The 20,673-nt window shown below is 45.8% G+C and overlaps 1 protein-coding gene across 6 annotated transcripts in view; it reads left to right on the top strand.

Moving 5' to 3' along the window:
• LATS2 (large tumor suppressor kinase 2) overlaps nt 1-20,673 on the top strand; it is a 111,700-nt gene that overhangs the window by 88,374 nt on the left and 2,653 nt on the right. For 4 of the 6 annotated variants that reach the window (XM_036455530.2, XM_036455524.2, XM_036455527.2 and 1 more), the window contains exons 3-7: nt 4,721-4,853; nt 6,368-7,662; nt 10,215-10,797; nt 12,567-12,749; nt 18,098-18,204. In XM_036455530.2, coding sequence (XP_036311423.1) covers nt 4,721-4,853; nt 6,368-7,662; nt 10,215-10,797; nt 12,567-12,749; nt 18,098-18,204 — 2,301 coding nt within the window. Of the gene's footprint in view, nt 1-4,328; nt 4,385-4,720; nt 4,854-6,367; nt 7,663-10,214; nt 10,798-12,566; nt 12,750-18,097; nt 18,205-20,673 lie in introns of those variants that run through there. The other 2 variants (XM_036455529.2, XM_036455526.2) reach the window with 2 other exon arrangements.

Here is a 20,673-nt window from a genome sequence, read left to right as displayed (position 1 = left end):
TTAGTTTTGAATGAGATTTCTTTTGTTGTTTTTTCATTGATTTCATAGTGGAGAACCATTGTTTGGCTGCCTCTTGTGCATCCCCTTCTTAGGGATTGAGACTGCAACCCAGGCATGTGCCCTGACCGGGAATCAAACCCTTGAACTTATGGTTCATAGGTGGACTCTTAGCTACTGACCACGGTGGCTGGGCTTGGATGACATTTCTTTTTAAGGTGAAGAAGATGAATACCACCCAGTTGAAAAGTTGGTTGTGCTGTCTTCTTTTTCCTTGGCAAGCTGAGGATGTACCTGTTTATTTTAGGGCACAGTGTCTGAGGCCCTCAGAAGCTGCTGAAACTATATATTACCCAAGGAAAGCAGCAGCACTCAAATGTCTGTCAGGTCTTAGCCTCTTCAGTGAGCCATGACTGGAGACATTTCCTCCCCGTGAAGTTGAACGTGAATTGCTGGTGTATGTGAGAAAAACTGTGAGCAGGCAGGCAGACACACAGGAGGCCTACATAGACCCAACAAGGCCAGAGTTGTTCATTTATACTCTGGCCAAAATGTATAATTGAATTACAACATGGGAATATAACTTTGCTAACATTTGGAGAATGTTTTTCTACCAGGAAGGGGTGGGAGAGGATCTCTAGAGGAAATTCTTTTCTTCATATATCATAATTTTTCACTGAAAAACTATTTAAATTGCTCTCAGTCCTGTGTTAATGCCAGAAAACAGTTGAGCTATATGGAACATTTGAACCCAACTTCTGTCTTCCTATGAGTTATGAGTCATAAATTGTAGGGGCATAATGGAGTGTGCCTCAGTTCCATGAGGGTGACAGGTCAGTGGAGCTGGGGTCCCTCCACATCCTCCCCTCTCCCTTCTCCTGGTCTTACTTCCAGGAGTGCTCTCCACCCTCTCATCTCCTGTCATTGCCCCCCTCTTCCAAATTTTCCGTTTCCTTCTCCCTGTTTGCCCACCCCTTGACCTTCCCTTGAGTGAAGGCAGGTGAGCTCACACCTGGTCAGAACACAGCCTTTCCACAAGGCCAGGGCAGAGTATGTGGCACAGGCCACACTGTGTCTGGGTGCTTCAGGACCAAACTGTCCTTTTCTGCTGCCTGGCAGGTTTTCTGCTCTGCAGGTTGCAGGTCGGTGGGGCAGGTCTTTTGGGGCCTGTGACAGCTGGAGAGCTGGTCACCAAGAGATAATCTCACTGAAGTGCAGAATTGGGGCACTCTTGGGTGCCCTAAAAATAATAGGTGTGATGGGTGCCCGCACTATACTTGCAGACCTGTGCCAGGAGGGGCAGCTGGTTTGGAGAGGCTTTCTCCCACCAAGAGGCATGCTGGCACCTGGGAATACTTGAGGTGCTGGCTGCACCCCCTGACTCTGCGCCTCTCCTCCAAGAGGGTTTGAAGTCACTCAGCTACCCACAGGAAGCAGGCTGTGTTGTTCAATGGGTTTAAGACTCAGTAACATCTTTCTGGGGCCGTGAACAGTCACGGAAGCCTGGGAGCTGGGCTGCATATTCCTGATGGATTTGAGTGTGGTTTTGCATTTCCTTTGGCTTGACAGCACAGCTGTGTGTATGATATAGTAACATCTCCAGACAGTTCTTATAGAATCTATTAGTGTGAGAGTCAGATATGGGCAACTCTGGTTACAGTGTTACCTGGTAAATGAGCTGGCTCATTCAAGCGGTAAGTTCCTGTGACTATAAGTCATTCTTTGTGGTCTCGTAGTGTTGGTTTTTCTTGGTTAAGTTCCTAGGTTTGTAGCACAGTGAACATACAAGTCTTGTCATTGGAATGCCCAGTAAATAGCAGAGATTGGAATATGTGCACACTTACGGTAACTACGTCAATCCCTTAACATGTGGCAGGTTGTGGAGCAATGAACAAGCCTGGCAGTTTACCTTGAAGGAGACAGGAGCTGGTGGCCAAGTTGCAGACAAGCAGGTTGAACAGTTCTGCTGATTGAAGGGCTATGGTCAAAGTCCTTTCCTAGTGGAAAACTTAAGAAAAATTTTTTTTTATTTATTTCAGAGAAGAAGGGAAAGGGAGAGAGATAGAAACATCCCCCCAGACCAGGGATCAAGGCTGTAATCCAGGCATGTGCCCTGACCAGGAATCAAACAGTGTCCTCTAGCCAAAACCGGTTTGGCTCAGTGGATAGAGCACATGTGTCAAACACAAGGCCCGCGGGCCAAATCCGTCTCGCCAGGCCTTGCAATGTGGCCCGCACCGCGCTGTCATCACTGCACTCCGCTGCGTTTCCATCACAATGACAGTTTATGACTGTTCAGTAAACCATTTGGCCTGCGATTTAGGCTGGATTTTAGATTTTGGCCCCTTCTCTGATTGAGTTCGACACCCCTACGATAGAGCGTCGGCCTGCGGACTGAAAGGTCCAGGTTCGATTCCAGTCAAGGGCATGTACCTTGGTTGCGGACACATCCCCAGTAGGGGGTGTGCAAGAGGCAGCTGATTGATGATTCTCTCTCATAGATGTTTCTAACTCTCTCTCCCTCTCTCTCCCTCTCTGTAAAAAATCAATAAAATATATTTTAAAAAACTGTGACCCCCTGGTTCCCAGGTTGATGCTCTGAGCCACACTGGCCGTGCCTAATGACACACTTCTAAATGAGCACAAAAAGCTCCAGGGTGACCCTGATAAAGCAGCAGTCTCACATCACATCCTTCTCCAAGCTATGGAGGCTCCTTTGCAGACAGGACCTCATTGCATAATAGAGCTGTGAGGTAGGGAATCCGAGTCTCATCTCCCACCTCCAGGTGAGGAGGCACTGAAGTGTCTGCTTTCTGAACTCTGCTCCCTCGTAGCAGCTCTTCCATATTTCAAATATGTACCCTTTCTGTTGATCCAAGAGCACTTTTAAAATACAGCTCTGTTCTTATGCCATCTCCCAATCTGTCTTGTAAGCTGTCACTTCACATTCCTCCTCCCTGACATTGCCTCTCCAGGCCTTTGATCTTAGGACATCTTTCCTGGCCCTTCCCTGACCCCTCTCTGCCCACCCCACCCCATCTTGCAGTGTTGCACATTTGTGCCACTAAGAACAGAGACACAAGTTATAGCCAAGTATGGCCTATGTGTTGTCCTGCTCAGTTGGAAAGTTGCCAGGAAGAGCAAATTTGATTTTAATATTATACAATCAAATGGATATTAAATACTTAAGTTGTTCATGTCACAGTGGTAGGTCAGTGAATATAGCCATGAATGACAGGGAGTTTCAGGCCAGCTTCTCCCAGTGCTTAAGGAGGGGACAGTCTGACAAAGGTTTTAGGCATGAAATGCCTGTCCTGGGGCAGCAGGAACCCCAGAGCTGGTCGGTCTGAGTTAGCCTCCGCAGTGAGGAAGGAGGGATGTCTGGGCCAGGGGCTGTCTGCCTATGGCCTTTTGTAAACACAGCCACTCTTCCTGCAGCATAACAGCCTGAGCCTCCATCTCATTGTGCTGGGTCCCTCCACATCCTCACCTCTCCCTTCTCCTGGTCTTACTTCCAGGAGTGCTCTAGCACCCTTGTGCCCTCAGACACCCTCTCATCTGCCATCTCCCCCCTCTTCCAAATTTTCAGTTTCCTTCTCCCTGTTTGCCTACCCCTTGACCTTAAAAACAGCTGCCTCTGCCTGCTCCACTCCTGCCTCCAATAGGTCAGGTTATTTGGTCATCCTCCCCTCTCCCCATCTTTCCTCTTGGTCCACAGCTCTGCAGAGTGAACTCACTGCCCTATCCCCTTTTGTCTCCTATCTGCTTCTTCCTGCTTGATCTTGCCCATCTGACAGAGCTTCTTTGCCCCAAATTGATCTTCTCATTGACCTATGTTCCTCTTGGAAAGCTCTGCAACTGCCCTCAAATAGGGGCAAAACTCTGGTGTCAGTTTCCCAGACAGTGGTCCCTCTTTGCTGCCTTCTCAAAGCTCATCTTCTCATTAAGCCCCCTCCCTTACTGTACCATCTGCCAAAAATACCTTGTTTTCTGCTGGGCTCCCTGTCTGCCTAAGTCTGTCCTTGAAGAGCCATCTCTCCCATGAGCGTCTCTGATACCCACTCCCTTGGTGGGAAGAGTCTGATTCCTCTGACCCTGTCCACTCTACCTGCATCTCCCCGTGGTGATGTAGTTATCCCACAGCAATTCTGTTCTCTGCTGCCCATGGGTCCGTGGGCTCCTTTAGCCTGTCCTTTCCTTCTCACATGGACCAGAGCCCTAAGCGCAAGTCCATGACTGCTGTAGGCAGCATGGGGCATTGTAAATAATAGGCATTCGGGAAGTTTTTAATAAATGATTTTTTGGCAGCCCTCCCATTCTCTCAGGGCAGATCACCTGATTCCAACGTCAGCATTGCAGATGCCACTCTCCCATAATCAGCCTGGGGGTGAGCTAGGTCACAGCAAGCTTCTCTGACTTCCACCATTCTTCACTGTCTTAGGTTTAGGCTTATCTCCAATCTCAAAGTTTTCTGAGAAACAGAATTTAAGATTCAGGTCCACCATCAAAATTCTTGTATGTCTTGACACGTGCTAAACAGTCTATGGTTTAGTATAGGTTAGACTCTTACCATCAGGCACCTAAGGACATGTAGCCAACTGTAGCTATTCTGAGACTTGTCTGTGGCACCCCCACCGTCAAAGGGAGATGAATGTCACAACAGCTGGAGGAGGTGGGAATGGAAGTTGCTGGTGGCTTTGAGATGACCATGAGCTTCTTGCAGGAGATGGCGGGCCGAGCGCTGAAGCAGACGGGCAGCAGGAGCATTGAAGCTGCCCTGGACTACATCAGCAAGATGGGCTACCTGGACCCCAGGAAGGAGCAGATTGTACGAGTCATCAAGCAGACCTCCCCAGGTGAGCTGAGACCTGTGACCTGTGAGTGAGGATGGTCGGTGATTTAAAAACACAAAAGGCGGGAAGGGGTGCGCAGGAAGTGGTTAACGGAAGAACACACATACGTCTATGGACACAGACAGTAGTGTGGTGAAGGCCTGGAGAGGGCGGGAGTGGGGTTAAAAGGGGGACATGTGTAATATTTTCAACAATAAAGATAAATTTAAAAATAAAAACAAAAACATAAAAGGGAGGACCAGTGTGGTCTTGATCAGCAGATTGCCTCTGGGCACATTGCCAAGTGTCTGTAATGGGTGAGACAGCCTATCCTGCTCTGACATTTGGGCCGGGGGGGGGGGGGGGGGGGTAGGGGGCGGTTAAGCAAAGAGCAGCAGTAGATCATGGGACCTACCTCCCATCTGAAATAACCTGTGGCACTTCCTATGCGGGGGGATGGGAGGTACTTGTTTTGTTTTATAAAACATTAAAAACTCACTGGGTATTAAAATTAGGCAGAGTGAGAATAAAAATGTTCTTTTTACTTTCTCTCAGGCCTGTGGAGGGGTCTTTCAAAAGGGAGGCTTATTTCACTGATTCTAAAACACACAGTTTCTCATGCTGTGAGAGCTGCTGCCCAGTGGCAGAGGGTGGTGGTGCTGCGGAGGCCAAGAGGCTCTAGCAGCAAACACTTTGGAGCAAACACAGCTTCCCTGGCTGTCAGTGATATCCTCTTCCAGGATGGAGCAGATGGGACAGTTTCTTGTGCCTGAGATCCCTGAGTGTGATAGAAACTCAAGATACTTAGCAATGGAATTTCCCCTATTTTGTGGGGTGAGAATTGTACAGGCTTTGTAAGCTGTATCTTTGCTGTTAAGAGGACACAAACTGTTTTCTTCTTTTATTGATATAATATATTTTATTGATTTTTTTACAGAGAGGAAGGGAGAGGGATAGAGAGCCAGAAACATCAATGAGAAACATCGACCAGCTGCCTCCTGCACACCCCCAACTGGGGATGTGCCCGCAACCAGGCTACATGCCCTTGATTGGAATCGAACCTGGGACCCTTCAGTCCACAAGCTGACGCTCTATCCACTGAGCCAAACCAGTTAGGGCTGTTTTCTTCTTGACAGAATGAGATTCCTTACACAGTGCCCTGCTGGCTATCCATATGAAGGTGCTTCATCTGTCTGGTCTTGTCTCAGAGCACAGCTTCCAGCAACAACCCAGGGCCATGCTCTAAGGGGATTTTCTTCTACATTGGCCTTTGGTATTTGCTCAGTAGTACAGGGAACAGCAATGTTTCACTGTAACTTCTGCCTGATGTGGTGGCTGTGGAGGGTCTTGGTTTTGCCAGGGATTTCTGTGAGGACTCCCTGTGGGCAAGGCAGACCTTTGATTTAGGGGCAGCCTGGATCTGCCCCAGCAGAGTTCAGCCTTGCCCAAGTGCCTTCATTCATGGAAGAGCCTGAAAGTGCCAGAAGCCGCTGGACAGACCTCTCTAATGCCACTTCTGTTCTTTCTTTCCTCTGCAGGGAAAGGCGTGGCGTCCACCTCTGTGCCCCGGAGGCCTAGCTTTGAAGGAGGAGGAGATCCCTTCCCCCCCTATCATCCGATGAGCGGAGCCTATGAGGGTAGTACTGTACTGGAGGAGGTGCCCCGACAGTACATGGACTTTCTCTTTGCCGGTGTCAGTCCCCACAGCACGCCCGGTGGCCTCCAGCACCAGTCCAAGGGCTACTCTGCAAGTTTGGAGACTTCCGGGATGAACTTCCCCATGGCCGGGCCCGAGGGCCAAGGCGTCCTGCTGCAGGGCCCACACTACAGGCCACATCTGCTGGTGCCCGGGGCACCCCCGGGCTACGGCATCCAGCGCAGCCCTTCCTTTCAGAACAAGGTGCCACCGGACACTACAGGGTATGCCGGTCTGGCTACCAAGGGCCTGGCTGGGCAGCCAGGGGCCGGCCACCCCTTCCCAGTGGTAGGGGCCACAGCAGGTTCATACATGTCACATCCACACCACAAACAGGCCCCGCAGATGCACGTGATGGCACCCCCGCAGGGCCTGCTGGCCCCCTCCAGGAACAGCCTCAATGTGGACCTATACGAGGCCAGCAGCACCCCTGTCCAGTCATGGCCGGTGCCCACGCTGACCCGGCGAGACTCTATGCAGAAGCAGGCGCTGGGGCTGGAGGGCTCTGTGCCCAGCAGAAGCAGCTCCTTCAGTAGCCACCAGCAACCTGTGGCCACGGCTTCCCCCAACACCATCACTGCAGTGACAGCGGCCCACATTCTGCACCCAGTGAAGAGCGTTCGTGTGCTCCGGCCAGAGCCGCAGACGGCTGTGGGGCCCTCCCATCCGGCTTGGGTGCCTGCGCCCGCACCCGCTCCAGGGCCTGAGGGCCCCGATTCCACTGACGAGCAGCCTCCACCCTTGGTGGGCGTGGGCCCCTACCCTCGGGACGTGGATGTGAGGTGCCCACCCCCACCCTACCCTAAGCACCTGCTGCGGGGTGCTGTCGAGCAGGTGGACATGGATTGCCTGTGTGCGGGGGTGGAGCAGCAGCTGTGGAGTACCCCATCTGAGCCCCCCAACAGGGGCCACAAAGGTGCCAAGGCAGACCGAGCTGGGAAGGATAAAAAGCTGATCCAGACCTCTCCCGTTCCGGTTCGCAAAAAGAGCTGTGATGAGGAGAAAAGAGAGTCTCGAATCAAGAGCTACTCACCCTATGCATTCAAGTTCTTCATGGAACAGCATGTGGAAAATGTCATCAAGACCTACCAGCAGAAGGTCAACCGCAGGCTGCAGCTGGAGCAGGAGATGGCCAGAGTAATTTCTCCTTTCAGTCTTCCTAAGCTCTTAACAGTAGAATCCCTTTTCTTTCTGTTTTATGCACCTTTGGTACCAACCAGTCATCCCCTGGGCCTGGTCTGGTTATGAGGGGAGGACTTGGAGAAGTTACAGGTGCTCCTGCCTCCCTTCCTCCTTCCCTGGGCTGCAGGGATCGGGTATGGCTGTACACCATGTACCAATGGGAAATTATCATGGGTTTTTATGTGTTTTATCATTAGCCAAGTTCATTAAGTTTTATTGACTAGTAACAAAATACTTTGGGAAGAGCAGAAACAAAGTTTGAGGGTTTATGAATTGAAATTGTGGGATTTATAAAGAAAAATATATCTAATAGGTAATCATTTATCCTTCCTTTAAGTCTATAATTAACAAGTAATATTTTTTTTAAATATGTTTTTATTGATTTCAGAGAGGAAGGGACAGGGAGAGAGAAATAGAAGCATCAATGATGAGAAAGAATCATTGATAGGCTGCCTCCTGCATGCCCCCTATAGGGGATCGAACCTGTAACCCAGGCATGTGCCCTGACCAGGAATAAAACTTTGATATCCTGGTTCACAGGTCAATGCTTGGCAACTGAGCCACACCAGCCAAGCAGCAAGTAATGTTTTAAAGAGATCTTACTTGACACAAAACTGCTAAAGGAGGTAATTAATGAAACTGTTTAAATTAAATGTTATAGTAAATTAAATCAGTATGGTAAATAAACCAATAATTTCAGGTTCTAAAACTAAAATTTGTACTCTTAATTTCTGCTCTCCCATTTTCTTTTTCTTTTTTTTTTCTTTTTTTAATATATTTTATTGATTTTTCACAGAGAGGAAGAGAGAGGGATAGAGAGTTAGAAACATCGATGAGAGAGAAACATCGATCAGCTGCCTCTTGCACACCCCCTACTGGGGATGTGCCCGCAACCAAGGCACATGCCCTTGCCCGGAATCAAACCTGGGACCTTTCAGTCCGCAGGCCGACGCTCTATCCACTGAGCCAAACCAGTCCCGGCTGCTCTCCCATTTTCATTGATTTTTTTTTTTCTTTTCATTTTCCCTGAGCTTTTATTAAAATACTAACGGCCTGGTGCATGAAATTCATGCACAGGGACGGGGGGGGGGGGGGTTGTTGGGCAGGGCAGGAAGAAGGGTGTCCCTCAGCCCAGCCTGTACCCTTTCCAATCTGGGACCCCTCAGGGGATAACCAGCAGTCAGACATCCATCTCACAATCCAGAACTGCTGGCTCCTAATCGCTCGCCTGCCTGCCTGATTGCCCCTAACTTCTTCTGCCTGCCAGCCTGATTGTCCCTAACTGCTCTCCTGCTGGCTTGATTGCCCCTAACCACCTCTGCCTCAGCCCTGCACCCGGGACCCAGGATTCCCTCCTCCAGCCAACCACAGGCACCCGGGATCCAGGCTTCCCTCCATCTGGTCAGCCATAGGTGCCCAAGCCGGCTACAGCCGGAGGGGATGGTGGGCAGGTGGCTTCATGTGGGCTGTAGCTGCAAGTGCTGACACCTGGGACCATGGGGTGGGTGGCTTCTCTGTCTTTCCTGGGATGCAGTGTGGGCAACTTCTTCTGCTGGCTGTGGCCCGGGATCATGGGGAAGGCAGCTTCTTTGTCTCCCAGGCTGCACCCAGTCTCAGGCACTGGGGCCCAGTTTCTGTCTCCCCCAAGATGTGGGGCAGGTGGACATGAGGCTTCTGCTGTTGGCTGTGACCTGGAATCACAGGGCAGGCAGCTTCTTGGTCTCCCTGGCGTCCAACCTCTCTGACCCCCACAGGCCTGGAGTGGGGGGGGGGGGGGGGGGGGCAGGGCTTTCGCCATGTTTTCAGGTTAACTTGCATACTCACTCTGATTGGCTGTTGGATGTAGCGGAATGATGGTAATTTGCATGTCTCTCTCTTATTAGTGTAGATTAGGTTGCTGCCTAGCGAGTGTGCTCAGTGGTTGAACATTAATCTAGGAACTAGGAAGTTAGGGTTCCATTCCCAGTCAGGACACATGCCTGGGTTACAGGCTTGATCCCCAGTAGGGGGTGTGTAGGAAGCAGCCAATCAATGATTCTCTGTTATCATTGATGTTTCTATCTCTCTCCTTCTTCCTTCCTTTCTGAAATCAATAAAATATATACATTTTTATTTTATTTTAAAATTAGGTTTCACCAATAAACAGTTGCTGCCAAATGTCAAATAAATAAATAAAATAAAATAAAATAAGGTTGCTTTTAGAGTTCCAGGAATTTTGTGGTCCCTTTTCCACAGATTTTTGCTCATAGAGATTTCCTTCAATTTTTAAGGGCCTAAAGTCACCAAGAGAGAACTATTTTGTCTTCCGCTTAGATTCTGGATTTGTGTCTGTATATGGATATAATGAACAAAGTGGATTATTCTCTTGCTTAGAGTATATTGGATCCATTCTCCTGTCTTCTCATTTCTGTAGATCAAGTCAGGGTCCTCTCAGTTCTAGGGCATCTTCCACCAGCCATTTTCTGTCAGGGTTCCTCGGATATGAACCTTATTTTCTTTCTGTGCAGGCTGGACTCTGTGAGGCTGAGCAGGAGCAGATGAGGAAGATCCTCTACCAGAAGGAGTCTAATTATAACAGGCTGAAGAGGGCCAAGATGGACAAATCAATGTTTGTAAAAATCAAAACATTGGGGATTGGTGCCTTTGGTGAAGTGTGCCTGGCGTGTAAGGTTGACACTCATGCCCTATACGCCATGAAGACCCTGAGGAAGAAAGATGTCTTAAACCGCAATCAGGTGGCCCACGTGAAGGCTGAGAGGGACATCTTGGCTGAGGCAGACAATGAGTGGGTGGTCAAACTCTACTACTCCTTCCAAGACAAGGACAGCCTATACTTTGTGATGGACTACATCCCTGGGGGAGATATGATGAGCCTGCTCATTCGGATGGAGATCTTCCCGGAGCACCTGGCCCGCTTCTACATTGCAGAGTTGACTCTGGCCATCGAGAGTGTCCACAAAATGGGCTTTATCCACCGAGACATCAAGCCAGACAACATTTTGATAGATCTTGATGGTCACATCAAACTGACAGATTTTGGTCTCTGCACTGGATTCAGATGGACTCATAACTCAAAATACTACCAGAAAGGTACTGTCATAGACATACCATACCTACTTTGCACATCTAGACACAACTGAGCCATTTAAGGCAACTGTTTCCTGCCCTGGTGGCTCCTAATCATTATGAACTTATGTGTCACTCCATCCTATATAAAGGCTTAATATGCAAATCCCTCCCCCCGGGGGGTGGGGGGAGTTCAACCACTCGCTATGACATGCACTGACCACCAGGGGGTGGCAAGGAACAAAGGAAGGCCCTGGCCGGTGGCCAGCTGCCAGGGGAAAGGCCTCGATCAGCGCTGATCACCGGCCAGGCCTAGGGACCCCACCTGTGCACAAATTCATGCACCAGGCCTCTAGTTATTTTATAATTTGGTGTGACATCCTTTTCTCTCTAAAGATGTGTGTGAGTGGATTTAAGTTTTACTATGATATTTTTAGGCCAATAGGCTATGAGATGTCTGGGGCCTTCGTTAGGAACCATTGCTCCGCCCTGTAAAATGAGCCCTAAAAAGTACCGTATTTTCCGGCGTATAAGACGACCCCCTAATTTTTCAGTTAAAACATAGGTTTAGGCCTATATTCGCTGTATAATTCTACCCCCCACTTCTGAGGCATCACCAGTTCTTTTTTTAATAGACCGCCTCTCTGACTCTGGCCAATCTGAGCAGGCTTTTTACTAGAACACAGTGTAGCTAGTAGCATTTAAATCATTTTATTATCACATTTTTAAAATCTTATGCTTTTCCATTCTTATCTTAAAGCACATCCTGTCGGGACTGACCTGAGATGGGTGCAGAGTTCCCTCAGTTATCCAAGCCTCTAGTGCAGCCTGCAGCTGCTGTTTCTGCCATGGTGCTGTGTTCATTTCACATGGGATCTCAGACCCGGGATCAGGCCACCCTGCTGAGCAGTTGGACAGGGATCTTTAGTGTGTCAGGAGCTGAATTGAATTACAGTGTAGCTTCGCATACAGAACATGTACACTGTGTTCTACTAAAAAGCCTGCTCAGATTGGCCAGAGTCAGAGAGGCGGTCTATTAAAAAAAGAACTGGTGTTGCCTCGGAAGTGGGGGGTAGTCTTATACAGCGAATATAGGCCTAAACATGTGTTTTAACTGTAAAATTAGGGGGTCGTCTTATACGCCGGAAAATACGGTAAGTTTTACATACTCCTGAGGAGTCCTTGTACTGCTGGCCTCAGGCGTTCCACACTATCTGAAGTACCTGCAGTATCTGCAGTATCTGTAGGTGTTGGTATGGATATAGATATGATCATAGTTTAACTCCGGGTCCTGTAGTTCTGCTATTTTGAAAAATCAAAAATAGCTGGCCATTATTTATGGCTTGGATTCTTAAAGTAGTTATTTTAATACCATAGTTCAGCCTTCAGTTTTTTTATTTTAACTTGAAACTAATCCCAAGCCATTTAATTTATTCCTATTTTCTGGCATTTAAGTCATTTTATTATCACATTTTAAAAATCTTCTTATGCTTTTCCGTTCTTATCTTAAAGCACATCCTGTCAGGACTGACCTGAGATGGGTGCAGAGTTCCCTCAGTTATCCAAGCCTCTAGTGCAGCCTGCAGCTGCTGTTTCTGCCATGGTGCTGTGTTCATTTCACATGGGATCTCAGACCCGGGATCAGGCCACCCTGCTGAGCAGTTGGACAGGGATCTTTAGTGTGTCAGGAGCTGAATTGAATTACTCCTCAGTTTGAAGCTATGGGTTTGTTGACTAGTGAATACTTTATTTTGCATTCTCTTCTTTTGCTTCCATGATTCCTGGTGCAAAAGGGAACCACATCAGACAGGACAGCATGGAGCCTGGTGACCTATGGGACGACGTGTCTAATTGTCGCTGTGGAGACAGGCTGAAGACCCTGGAGCAGAGAGCCAGAAAGCAGCATCAGAGATGTCTAGCACACTCCCTGGTTGGGACCCCAAATTACATTGCCCCGGAAGTGCTTCTCCGAAAAGGTAGGTGCCTCAGGCACTCACCTCAAGCATTCCACGCTCCTGCTCATCTAGAGGCCATCTTAGCTCCAGAGTTGTGGAGCCAGAGGACCTCTGAGTCTCTCCAGCCCCAGATTTCTAAGACCCTGAATATTCCCATTGTAACTGTGTACTCACGGAAGCACGTGTCACTTCCTTTTGGAACTGCTCTCGCTCCCAGTGTGACAGAAGACATGCACCTTTATGCTAGTCTTTGCTCATTCCTCCTTTGGGAAGTGAGAGACTGGGTGGAGATATGGACACAAGAGAATCACTGCAGAACTGGTTTGACAGTCATATGATAGAAATAACTCTGAGGGTCACAGGGACTCTTTTCAGTCTGCCTAAGCCAGACATTTCCAGACTCTAGCTGTAACTTTAAAAAAAAAATTTTTTTTCAATTACAGTTAACATTCAGTAATATTTTGTATTAATTTTAGGTGTGCAGCATAGTAGTTAGACAATCACATACTTTACAAAGTGGTCCCCCTGACACTTCAAGTATCTACCTGGCACTGTACAGAGTTATTACATTTTTTAAAAATATATATATATATTATTACTAATTTTTTACAGAGAGGAAGAGAGAAGGATAGAGAGTTAGAAACATCGATGAGAGAGACACATCAATCAGCTGCCTCTTGCACACCCCCTACTGGGGATGTGCCCGCAACCAAGGTACATGCCCTTGACCGGAATCGAACCCGGGACCTTTCAGTCTGCAGTCTGACGCTCTATCCACTGAGCCAAACCGATTTCGGCGAGTTATTACAATTTTATTGATTATGTTTCCTATGTTGTACTTTATATCCCCAGGACTATTTTGTAATTTCCGATTTGTACTTCTCAATTCCTTCACCTTTTTGACTCACTTCCACAGCTCTTGGGTAACCTTCAGTCTATTCTCTGTATCTATGAGTATGTTTCTGTTTTATTTGTTTGTTTATATTGTTTTTTAGATTTCACATATAAGTGAAATAATAAGTTATTTGCCTTTCTCTGACATTTCACTTAGCATAATACCCTACAGGTTCACCCACGCTGTTGCAAATGGTAAGATTTCAGGGTTTTTTTTTTTATGGCCAAGTAATATTCCATTGTATATATGTGCCCAAGTTTTTTGCCCAAGTTTCGAGCTGGGTTGTACCATCTCCAGCTGGTTATTGAGTATGACAGAAGACAAATATTCTTTTCCTCCAGTTCTCTATTTTATTCCAGAAGCACCGATAAGGTCTGATTTGGGTACATTATTGTGCATAAAACTACAAGTGCTTAGTAAAATTGTTCCTGAATGGATGTTCTGTTCCATCAAATATGGCAGCTGACTGAACACCAAAGAAATCTTCCATTATTGACCTGAGTTTTTGCAATAAATCCAGGATTGGTGGCCTATCTCTTCACGTGTTGTTTCAAGTCTTTGCAGCTACCCAGATCATCTGTTCAAGACTGAGTTTTCTTTGTTAGCTGTGGTAATCCAAAGCAAGTTAATAAACCACTTAGAGCCACATTTATAGCAATAACCTTGCTGCCCAGTCACACTCTAAGTAGGAGGAGGGGTTGCTGGGCTGTGGGGGACAACATCCTCTCCGTTATCCAGCATGCACACTCTTCAGGAACCAAGGGTAGAGTCTCTCTGCCATCCCAGTGCCAGGTGGACAGGAAGGAGTGGGATGAGAGTACCGAGAAGTCTCAAGGAGCTAAACTGGCAGTACTGCCAGCAGGTCTTAGGTTTCAGTTCATACTTAGCAAGGATTAGGTAATGTAAGACTGGAACATAGATTAGACTGGGACATGAGGCTCTGGGGGGGAAATGGGAAAGAATCAGGGGAAAAAAATGAAGCTGTTCTGATTCGTTGGGGCTTGCTCTGACTGAGCTTAAGGATGTCCTGCTTCAGCTCTGTTTTGGGAGCACTGTGAGGAAGAGCCTGGCTGGCTAGTGCCTCACACAGAGATCCTATCTTCACTGACAGTTGTTCCCTTTGCCAAAGTACTCCCTTCTCCATATTCACTTTCCTCCAAACTTCCTAGGAAAGCCTTGCCAGAAAGCCCTCATGACAGGACACACGTGTTCACAGGTCTTAACACTTCTTATTTTGTGATTACTACTAATTTTAATTTGTATCTGTTGGTAGATTCCTTTAAGAACTTAAAATTCTGGCCGAAACCAGTTTGGCTCAGTGGATAAACTGTCATTCTGCGGACTGAAGGTCCCAGGTTCGATTCCGGACAAGGGCATGTACATTGATTGTGGGCACATTCCCAGTAGGGGGTGTGCAGGAGGCAGCTGGGCGATGTTTCTCTCTCGTTGATGTTTCTAGCTCTCTATCCCTCTCCCTTCCTCTCTGTGGAAAATCAATAAAAATATATTTTTAAAAAAAACAACAACTTAAAATTCTGGTTAGTATCACTAGTAACAAAAACAGTAATCTTTTTTTTGGTAGCATTTGTAAAGTTTCTTTTTTTTTAATAAATCTTTATTCATATTATTACAAATGTTCCTCATTTTTTCCCCTCCATTGCTCCCCTCCACCAAGTTCCCACCCCACCCTCTGCCCTTTCTTCACCCCGCTAATTGTCCTCATCCGTAGGTGCACAGTTTATGTTCAGTCTCTTCCCACACCCCCCACTCCCCTTTTCCCCAAGAATCATCAGTCCACTCCCCTTCCATACCTCTGATTCTATTATATTCACCAGTTAATATTGTTCATCAGGTTTTTTAATTCCCTTGGTTTTTAGTTTCACTTGTTGATAGTTACGTATTTGTTGATCATAATTTTTATCTTTATCTTCTTCCTCTTCCTAAAGAACCCCCTTCAGCAATTCATATAATTCTGGTTTGGTGGTGATGAACTCCTTTAGCTTTTTTTTTTATTAGTGAAGCTCTTTATCTGGCCTTCGATTCTGAGTGATAGCTTTGCTGGGTAGAGTATTTTTGGTTGTAGGTTCTTGCTATTCATCACCTTGAATATTTCTTGCCATTCCCATCTGGCCTGCATGGTTTCTGTTGAGAAATCAGCTGACAATCGTATGGGTGCTCCTTTATAGGTAACTACCTGCTTTTCTCTTAATGCTTTTAATATTCTCTCTTTGTCTTTTGCTCTTGGGATTTTAATTATGATGTGTCTTGGTGTGGTCCTCTTTGGACTCCTTTTCTTTGGGGTTCTGTGCGCTTCCTGGATTTGTAAGTCTAATTCTTTCACCAGGTGGGGGAAATTTTCTGTCACTATTTCTTCCAATATGTTTTCGGTATCTTGCTCTCTCTCTTCTTCTGGGATCCCCCTAATTCTGATGTTGGTTCACTTGAAGTTGTCCCAGAGGTTTCTTACACTATCTTCAACTTTCTGGATTCTCTTGTCTTCTTGCTGTTGCAGAGGAGTGTCCTTTGGCTCTTTATGTTCCAAATCTTTGACTTGATTCTTGCGATCTTCCATTCTGTTTTTAGGGCTCTCTATAATATTTTTTTATTTCAGAGAATGTATTCTTTATTTCTAGTTGATCCCTTTTTATACTCTCGTAGGTCTCATTTATTTTATCAGCCTTTTCTAGGAAATTCTTGAAAAACCTTATAACCGTGGTTTTGAACTCTATATCCAGTTGCTTGTTGTCCTCCATTTCTTTCATTTGTGATCTGTTTCCTTGTCTTGGCATTTTCACAGCTTCCCTGAGTTGGTAGGGTGGCTTTGTATGCTAAGGTACCCTATATGGTTCAGTGGGTCAGCCTCCCAGTTACCTGAAGTGGACACTCGTGGTGCACCCCTTTGTGAACTGTGTGTACAGCCTTATTGTAGTTAAGTTTTGATTGTTGTTGGTATCTCTGTGAGGAACTGACCTCCAGGCCAATTGGCTGTGAGGATCAGCTGTGTCTATGCCGGGAGACAGCCTTATTCTACTAGACTTGGAAAATTGCAAAAGCCTCTGTGTTCAGCTTGGACGGGGCAGAGTTTTAGGGTGGAGTCTACAGCCTTAGCTTCCTCTCAGCCCCGCCCTATGAGGTTCCTGGTCTCAGTGTTCCTCACTGTCCTTGGGTACTTGCTGCAAGCACCTCTGAGAGAAAGTTTCGCCCGCTACGAGACAGTCTAGTCTCTTCCCCAATGAGCCCAGAACTGGGGTTCAGTGCAGTTGGAAGAGGGGTTGGAAGTGGGGTTCAGAGCATTCCGGAGTTTTTGTCTCCTTCCCGCTAGGGCAATCCAGCGGCACAGTCAACAGTCCGTCCTCTGCGTGCATTCACGTGCATTCCTCTGGAGCTCTGCCTTTCACCGCTCCCCTTACAGCCCAGATTCCCTCCATATGAGCCTGGGTCCCCAGGATCTGGCCTGGAACTGGGGTTCAGTGCAGTCAGAACTGGGCTCAGCAGTCTGGAGCTATTGTCTCCTTCCCGCTAGGGCAATCTAGCGGCAGAGTCAACAGTCAGTCCTCTGCACAGATTCACATGCACGCTTCTGGGGCTCTGCCTTTCGTTACTCCACTGAGTTTCTGCCTTACAGCCTAGTTCCCTCTGTATGAGCCTGGGTCCCCAGGGTCTCGCCCAGGGTTCAGCACAGTCTGGAGCTTTTATCTTCTTCCAACCAGGCACTCAGCCGCCCCCTCCTCTTCGACTCCATCCTTTCCCCCCTCACGCACCATGTCTCCGTACCTTAGGCTTTTACAGCTCCTCTGATTTTCCTTCTGGTTTTCTCTTTCCTTCTAGTTGTAGAATTTCCAGTCAGTCAACTTTCCTGTAGTTCTGGATAATGTCCATTTTGTATTTTAGTTGTATTTTTTGAAATTGTTGTGCGAGGCTGCAGTTAGGTGTTTACCTGTGCCGCCATCTTGGTTTCTTCTAATCTTTTTTTTTTTTTAAGTTTTTTTAATTTACTGATTTGAGATAGAGAACCATTGATTAGTTCTACTTCATTCTTGTATTCATTGGGTGATTCCTGAATATACCCCAACTGGGGATCAAACCCCCAATCTTGGCATATTGGGACAATGCTCTAACCAACTATGCAACCCAGCCAGCACAACAGTAATCTTTTTAAATTAAGGTATTTTCTTACTACAAAAGCATTCTGTGTTTATCACACACCAGAGACTGAAAATAAGAAAAAGGACAAGTCTTCCTCCCCACATGAAGACTGTTACCACCCCAGCATATGCTTTTTCCAGCCTATATTCTGAGCCACACATCCAAGGAGACTTGTTTTGTGTAGGGTGGTTTTCTTTTATGTAATGTGTGCTGCTTGAACATGTTTCCCCACATGGCAGTAAAGTAATACTTGAGGATTTGTACAGTTCCTCTCCAAGAAGAGCACGTGTCCTTGCTGGAATTGAAAGTGGCCTTGTCTTTCTTTCAGGGTATACTCAGCTCTGTGACTGGTGGAGCGTTGGAGTGATTCTTTTCGAGATGCTGGTGGGGCAGCCACCTTTTCTGGCCCCCACTCCCACGGAAACCCAGCTGAAGGTAAGGAAGCAAAATGCATTTGCTTGCTGCAAACACACTTGGTTTTTGGACCCTTTATTCTGATTGGTATAGGAATCTCAGTTGTACATAATGTGTTTTTTTAAGTATTCTTTACCTATTTTGAAAAAAAAAAATTTCTGATTTTTTTTTAATTATTATTTTATTGATTTTGTACAGAGAGGAAGGGAGAGATAGAGAGTTAAAAACATCGATGAGAGAGAGTCATCGATCAGCTGCCTCTTGCACACCCCCTACTGGGGATGTGCCCGCAACCAAGGTACATGCCCTTGACCGGAATCAAACCCGGGACCCTTCAGTCCCCAAGCCAACGCTCTATCCATTGAGCCAAACCAGTCTCAGCCTATTTTGAAAATTTTTATTATAATAAGTAAAGCCCCAGAGTTAGACTTGAGTTTTGTTTTGTTTTGTTTTGTTTTGTTTTTTATCCTCTTCTGAGGATGTTTATTGATTTTAGAGAAAGAGGAAGGAGGAGAGAGAGAAACATCAATGTGAGAGAAACATGGATCCATTGCCTCTCGTACTTGCCTGATCTGGGATTGAACATTCAATATAAGTATTGAACCCACTACATTTTGGTGTACAGGATGATGACACTAAGCAACTGAGCCACCCGACCAGGGCTAGACCTGAATTGTGAAATATAGTATATGTGTGTCTGAAATTTCGCTTGAACCACTTGGTCACCTGCCATCTTAGTATTTCCAGGTGAGAACAAAGAAGCAGTAAGGCATGTCAGATCTAGTTTCCACTGCCACTGTGCCCACTGTGCAACAACAGAAAGCATTACAAACTCTTCTCTTAAATAAGTCCACTTATTTGTTTGAGTGCTATATCATTATTTTTTGCAAATTATCAGCAATGAGATTAGGCTAGGTGTGCATATTCCTAATGTTCACTTGATGTAACTAAATTAGTTTTAGAATGATGGCCATTTATTCTCTGACATAAATTATTTGATTACTTAAGAATTATTAAATTGAGAATCTGATGAAATCTTTGTAATTTCTCAGACAGTGCAGTTACCCATTGATGCAAGTTTACTAACAATTCTAGGAAGAATTCATGCCCTGTAGTTCACGACACACCCTAATTTAATAGTCTCTTAGAAGAACCCTAAATTAAGTTTCAGACCAGTAACAATAAAATTGGAAGTTGGCATTATCTGTATCATTGAATAGCTACACCACTCACTAATTTGCCTGCATAATTATAACTCAGTTCTATTGTAATAAAACTTACCATTTTAACTATTTTTAAGTGTGCAATTCAGTGGCAATAAGTACATTCACAATGTTGTGCAACTGTCACCATTATCTATTTTCATCTTCCCAAACAGAAACTGTACTTATTAAACAATAATTCCCTATACCCCTCTCTCAACCCCTGAAACCTCTCTTCTACTTTCTGTCTCTCTGAAATTGACTTCTCTGGGTGCCTCAGATACTATGTGGAATCACACAATATTTGTCCTTTTCTGAATGGTTTATTTCCCTAAATATAATCCATTCAGAGGTCATCCATGTTGTCTCATTTAGAAGAATTTCCTTCCCTTTTAAGACAGAATAATATTTCATTGTACATTCAGAACACATTTTGTTTATACATCATCCAGCAGTGGACACTTATTTGCTTATTAGGTTATTATGAATAATGATGCTATGAACTTAAGTGTGTATATAAGAATTTGCTTGAGTCCTGCTTTCAATTTTTTTGACCATATATCCAGAAGTGGTATTGCTGGGTCATATGGTAGTTCGGTTTAACTTTTTCAGTTTTCCATAGTGGCTGCACCATTTCACATTCCCACCAACAGTGCATGTGGGTTCCATTTTCTCCACACCAACACTTTTTCCTCTCCCTCCCCTGCTTTATTTGTTTGTTTGTTTGTTTGTTTGTTTTATAGTAGCCATCCTAATGGTGGCTTCCCTTCATTCTAGTGAAGTGATATCTCACTGTGGTTTTTATTTGTATTTCCCTAATGATTAATGATATTGAGGCTCTTTATGTGCTTATTGAACATTTGTATGTCTTCTTTGGAGAAATGTCTATTCAAGTCCTTGGCCCTTTTTGAATCAGGTTATTTGTTTTGTTGTTGAGTTGTAGAAATTCTTTATATATTTTGGGTATTAACTCCTTATAAGATACTTGTTTTGCAAATATAGTCTTCCATTCTGTAGGTTGCCTCTTCATTATGTCAGCAATGTCCTTGATAAACAAAAGTTTTAAATTTTTATGAAATCCAATTAATATATTTTTCTTTTGTTGCCTGTGTTTTGGTGTCATATCCAAGAAATCATTACCAAATCCAATGTCATGACGATTTTCCCGTATGTTTTTTTTTTTCTTCTAGTTTTAGCTCTATTAAACCCACTCAGGTTCAAACCAACCCTATCACCCACACAGCCACCTGCCTATACACCTCACCTGATGCTCAGTCACCCATGCAGT

This window comes from Pipistrellus kuhlii, unplaced genomic scaffold (genome assembly GCF_014108245.1).
Source record: "Pipistrellus kuhlii isolate mPipKuh1 unplaced genomic scaffold, mPipKuh1.p scaffold_m20_p_3, whole genome shotgun sequence".
Lineage (NCBI taxonomy): Eukaryota > Metazoa > Chordata > Mammalia > Chiroptera > Vespertilionidae > Pipistrellus > Pipistrellus kuhlii.
This window is presented reverse-complemented; position numbering and strand designations above follow the sequence as displayed.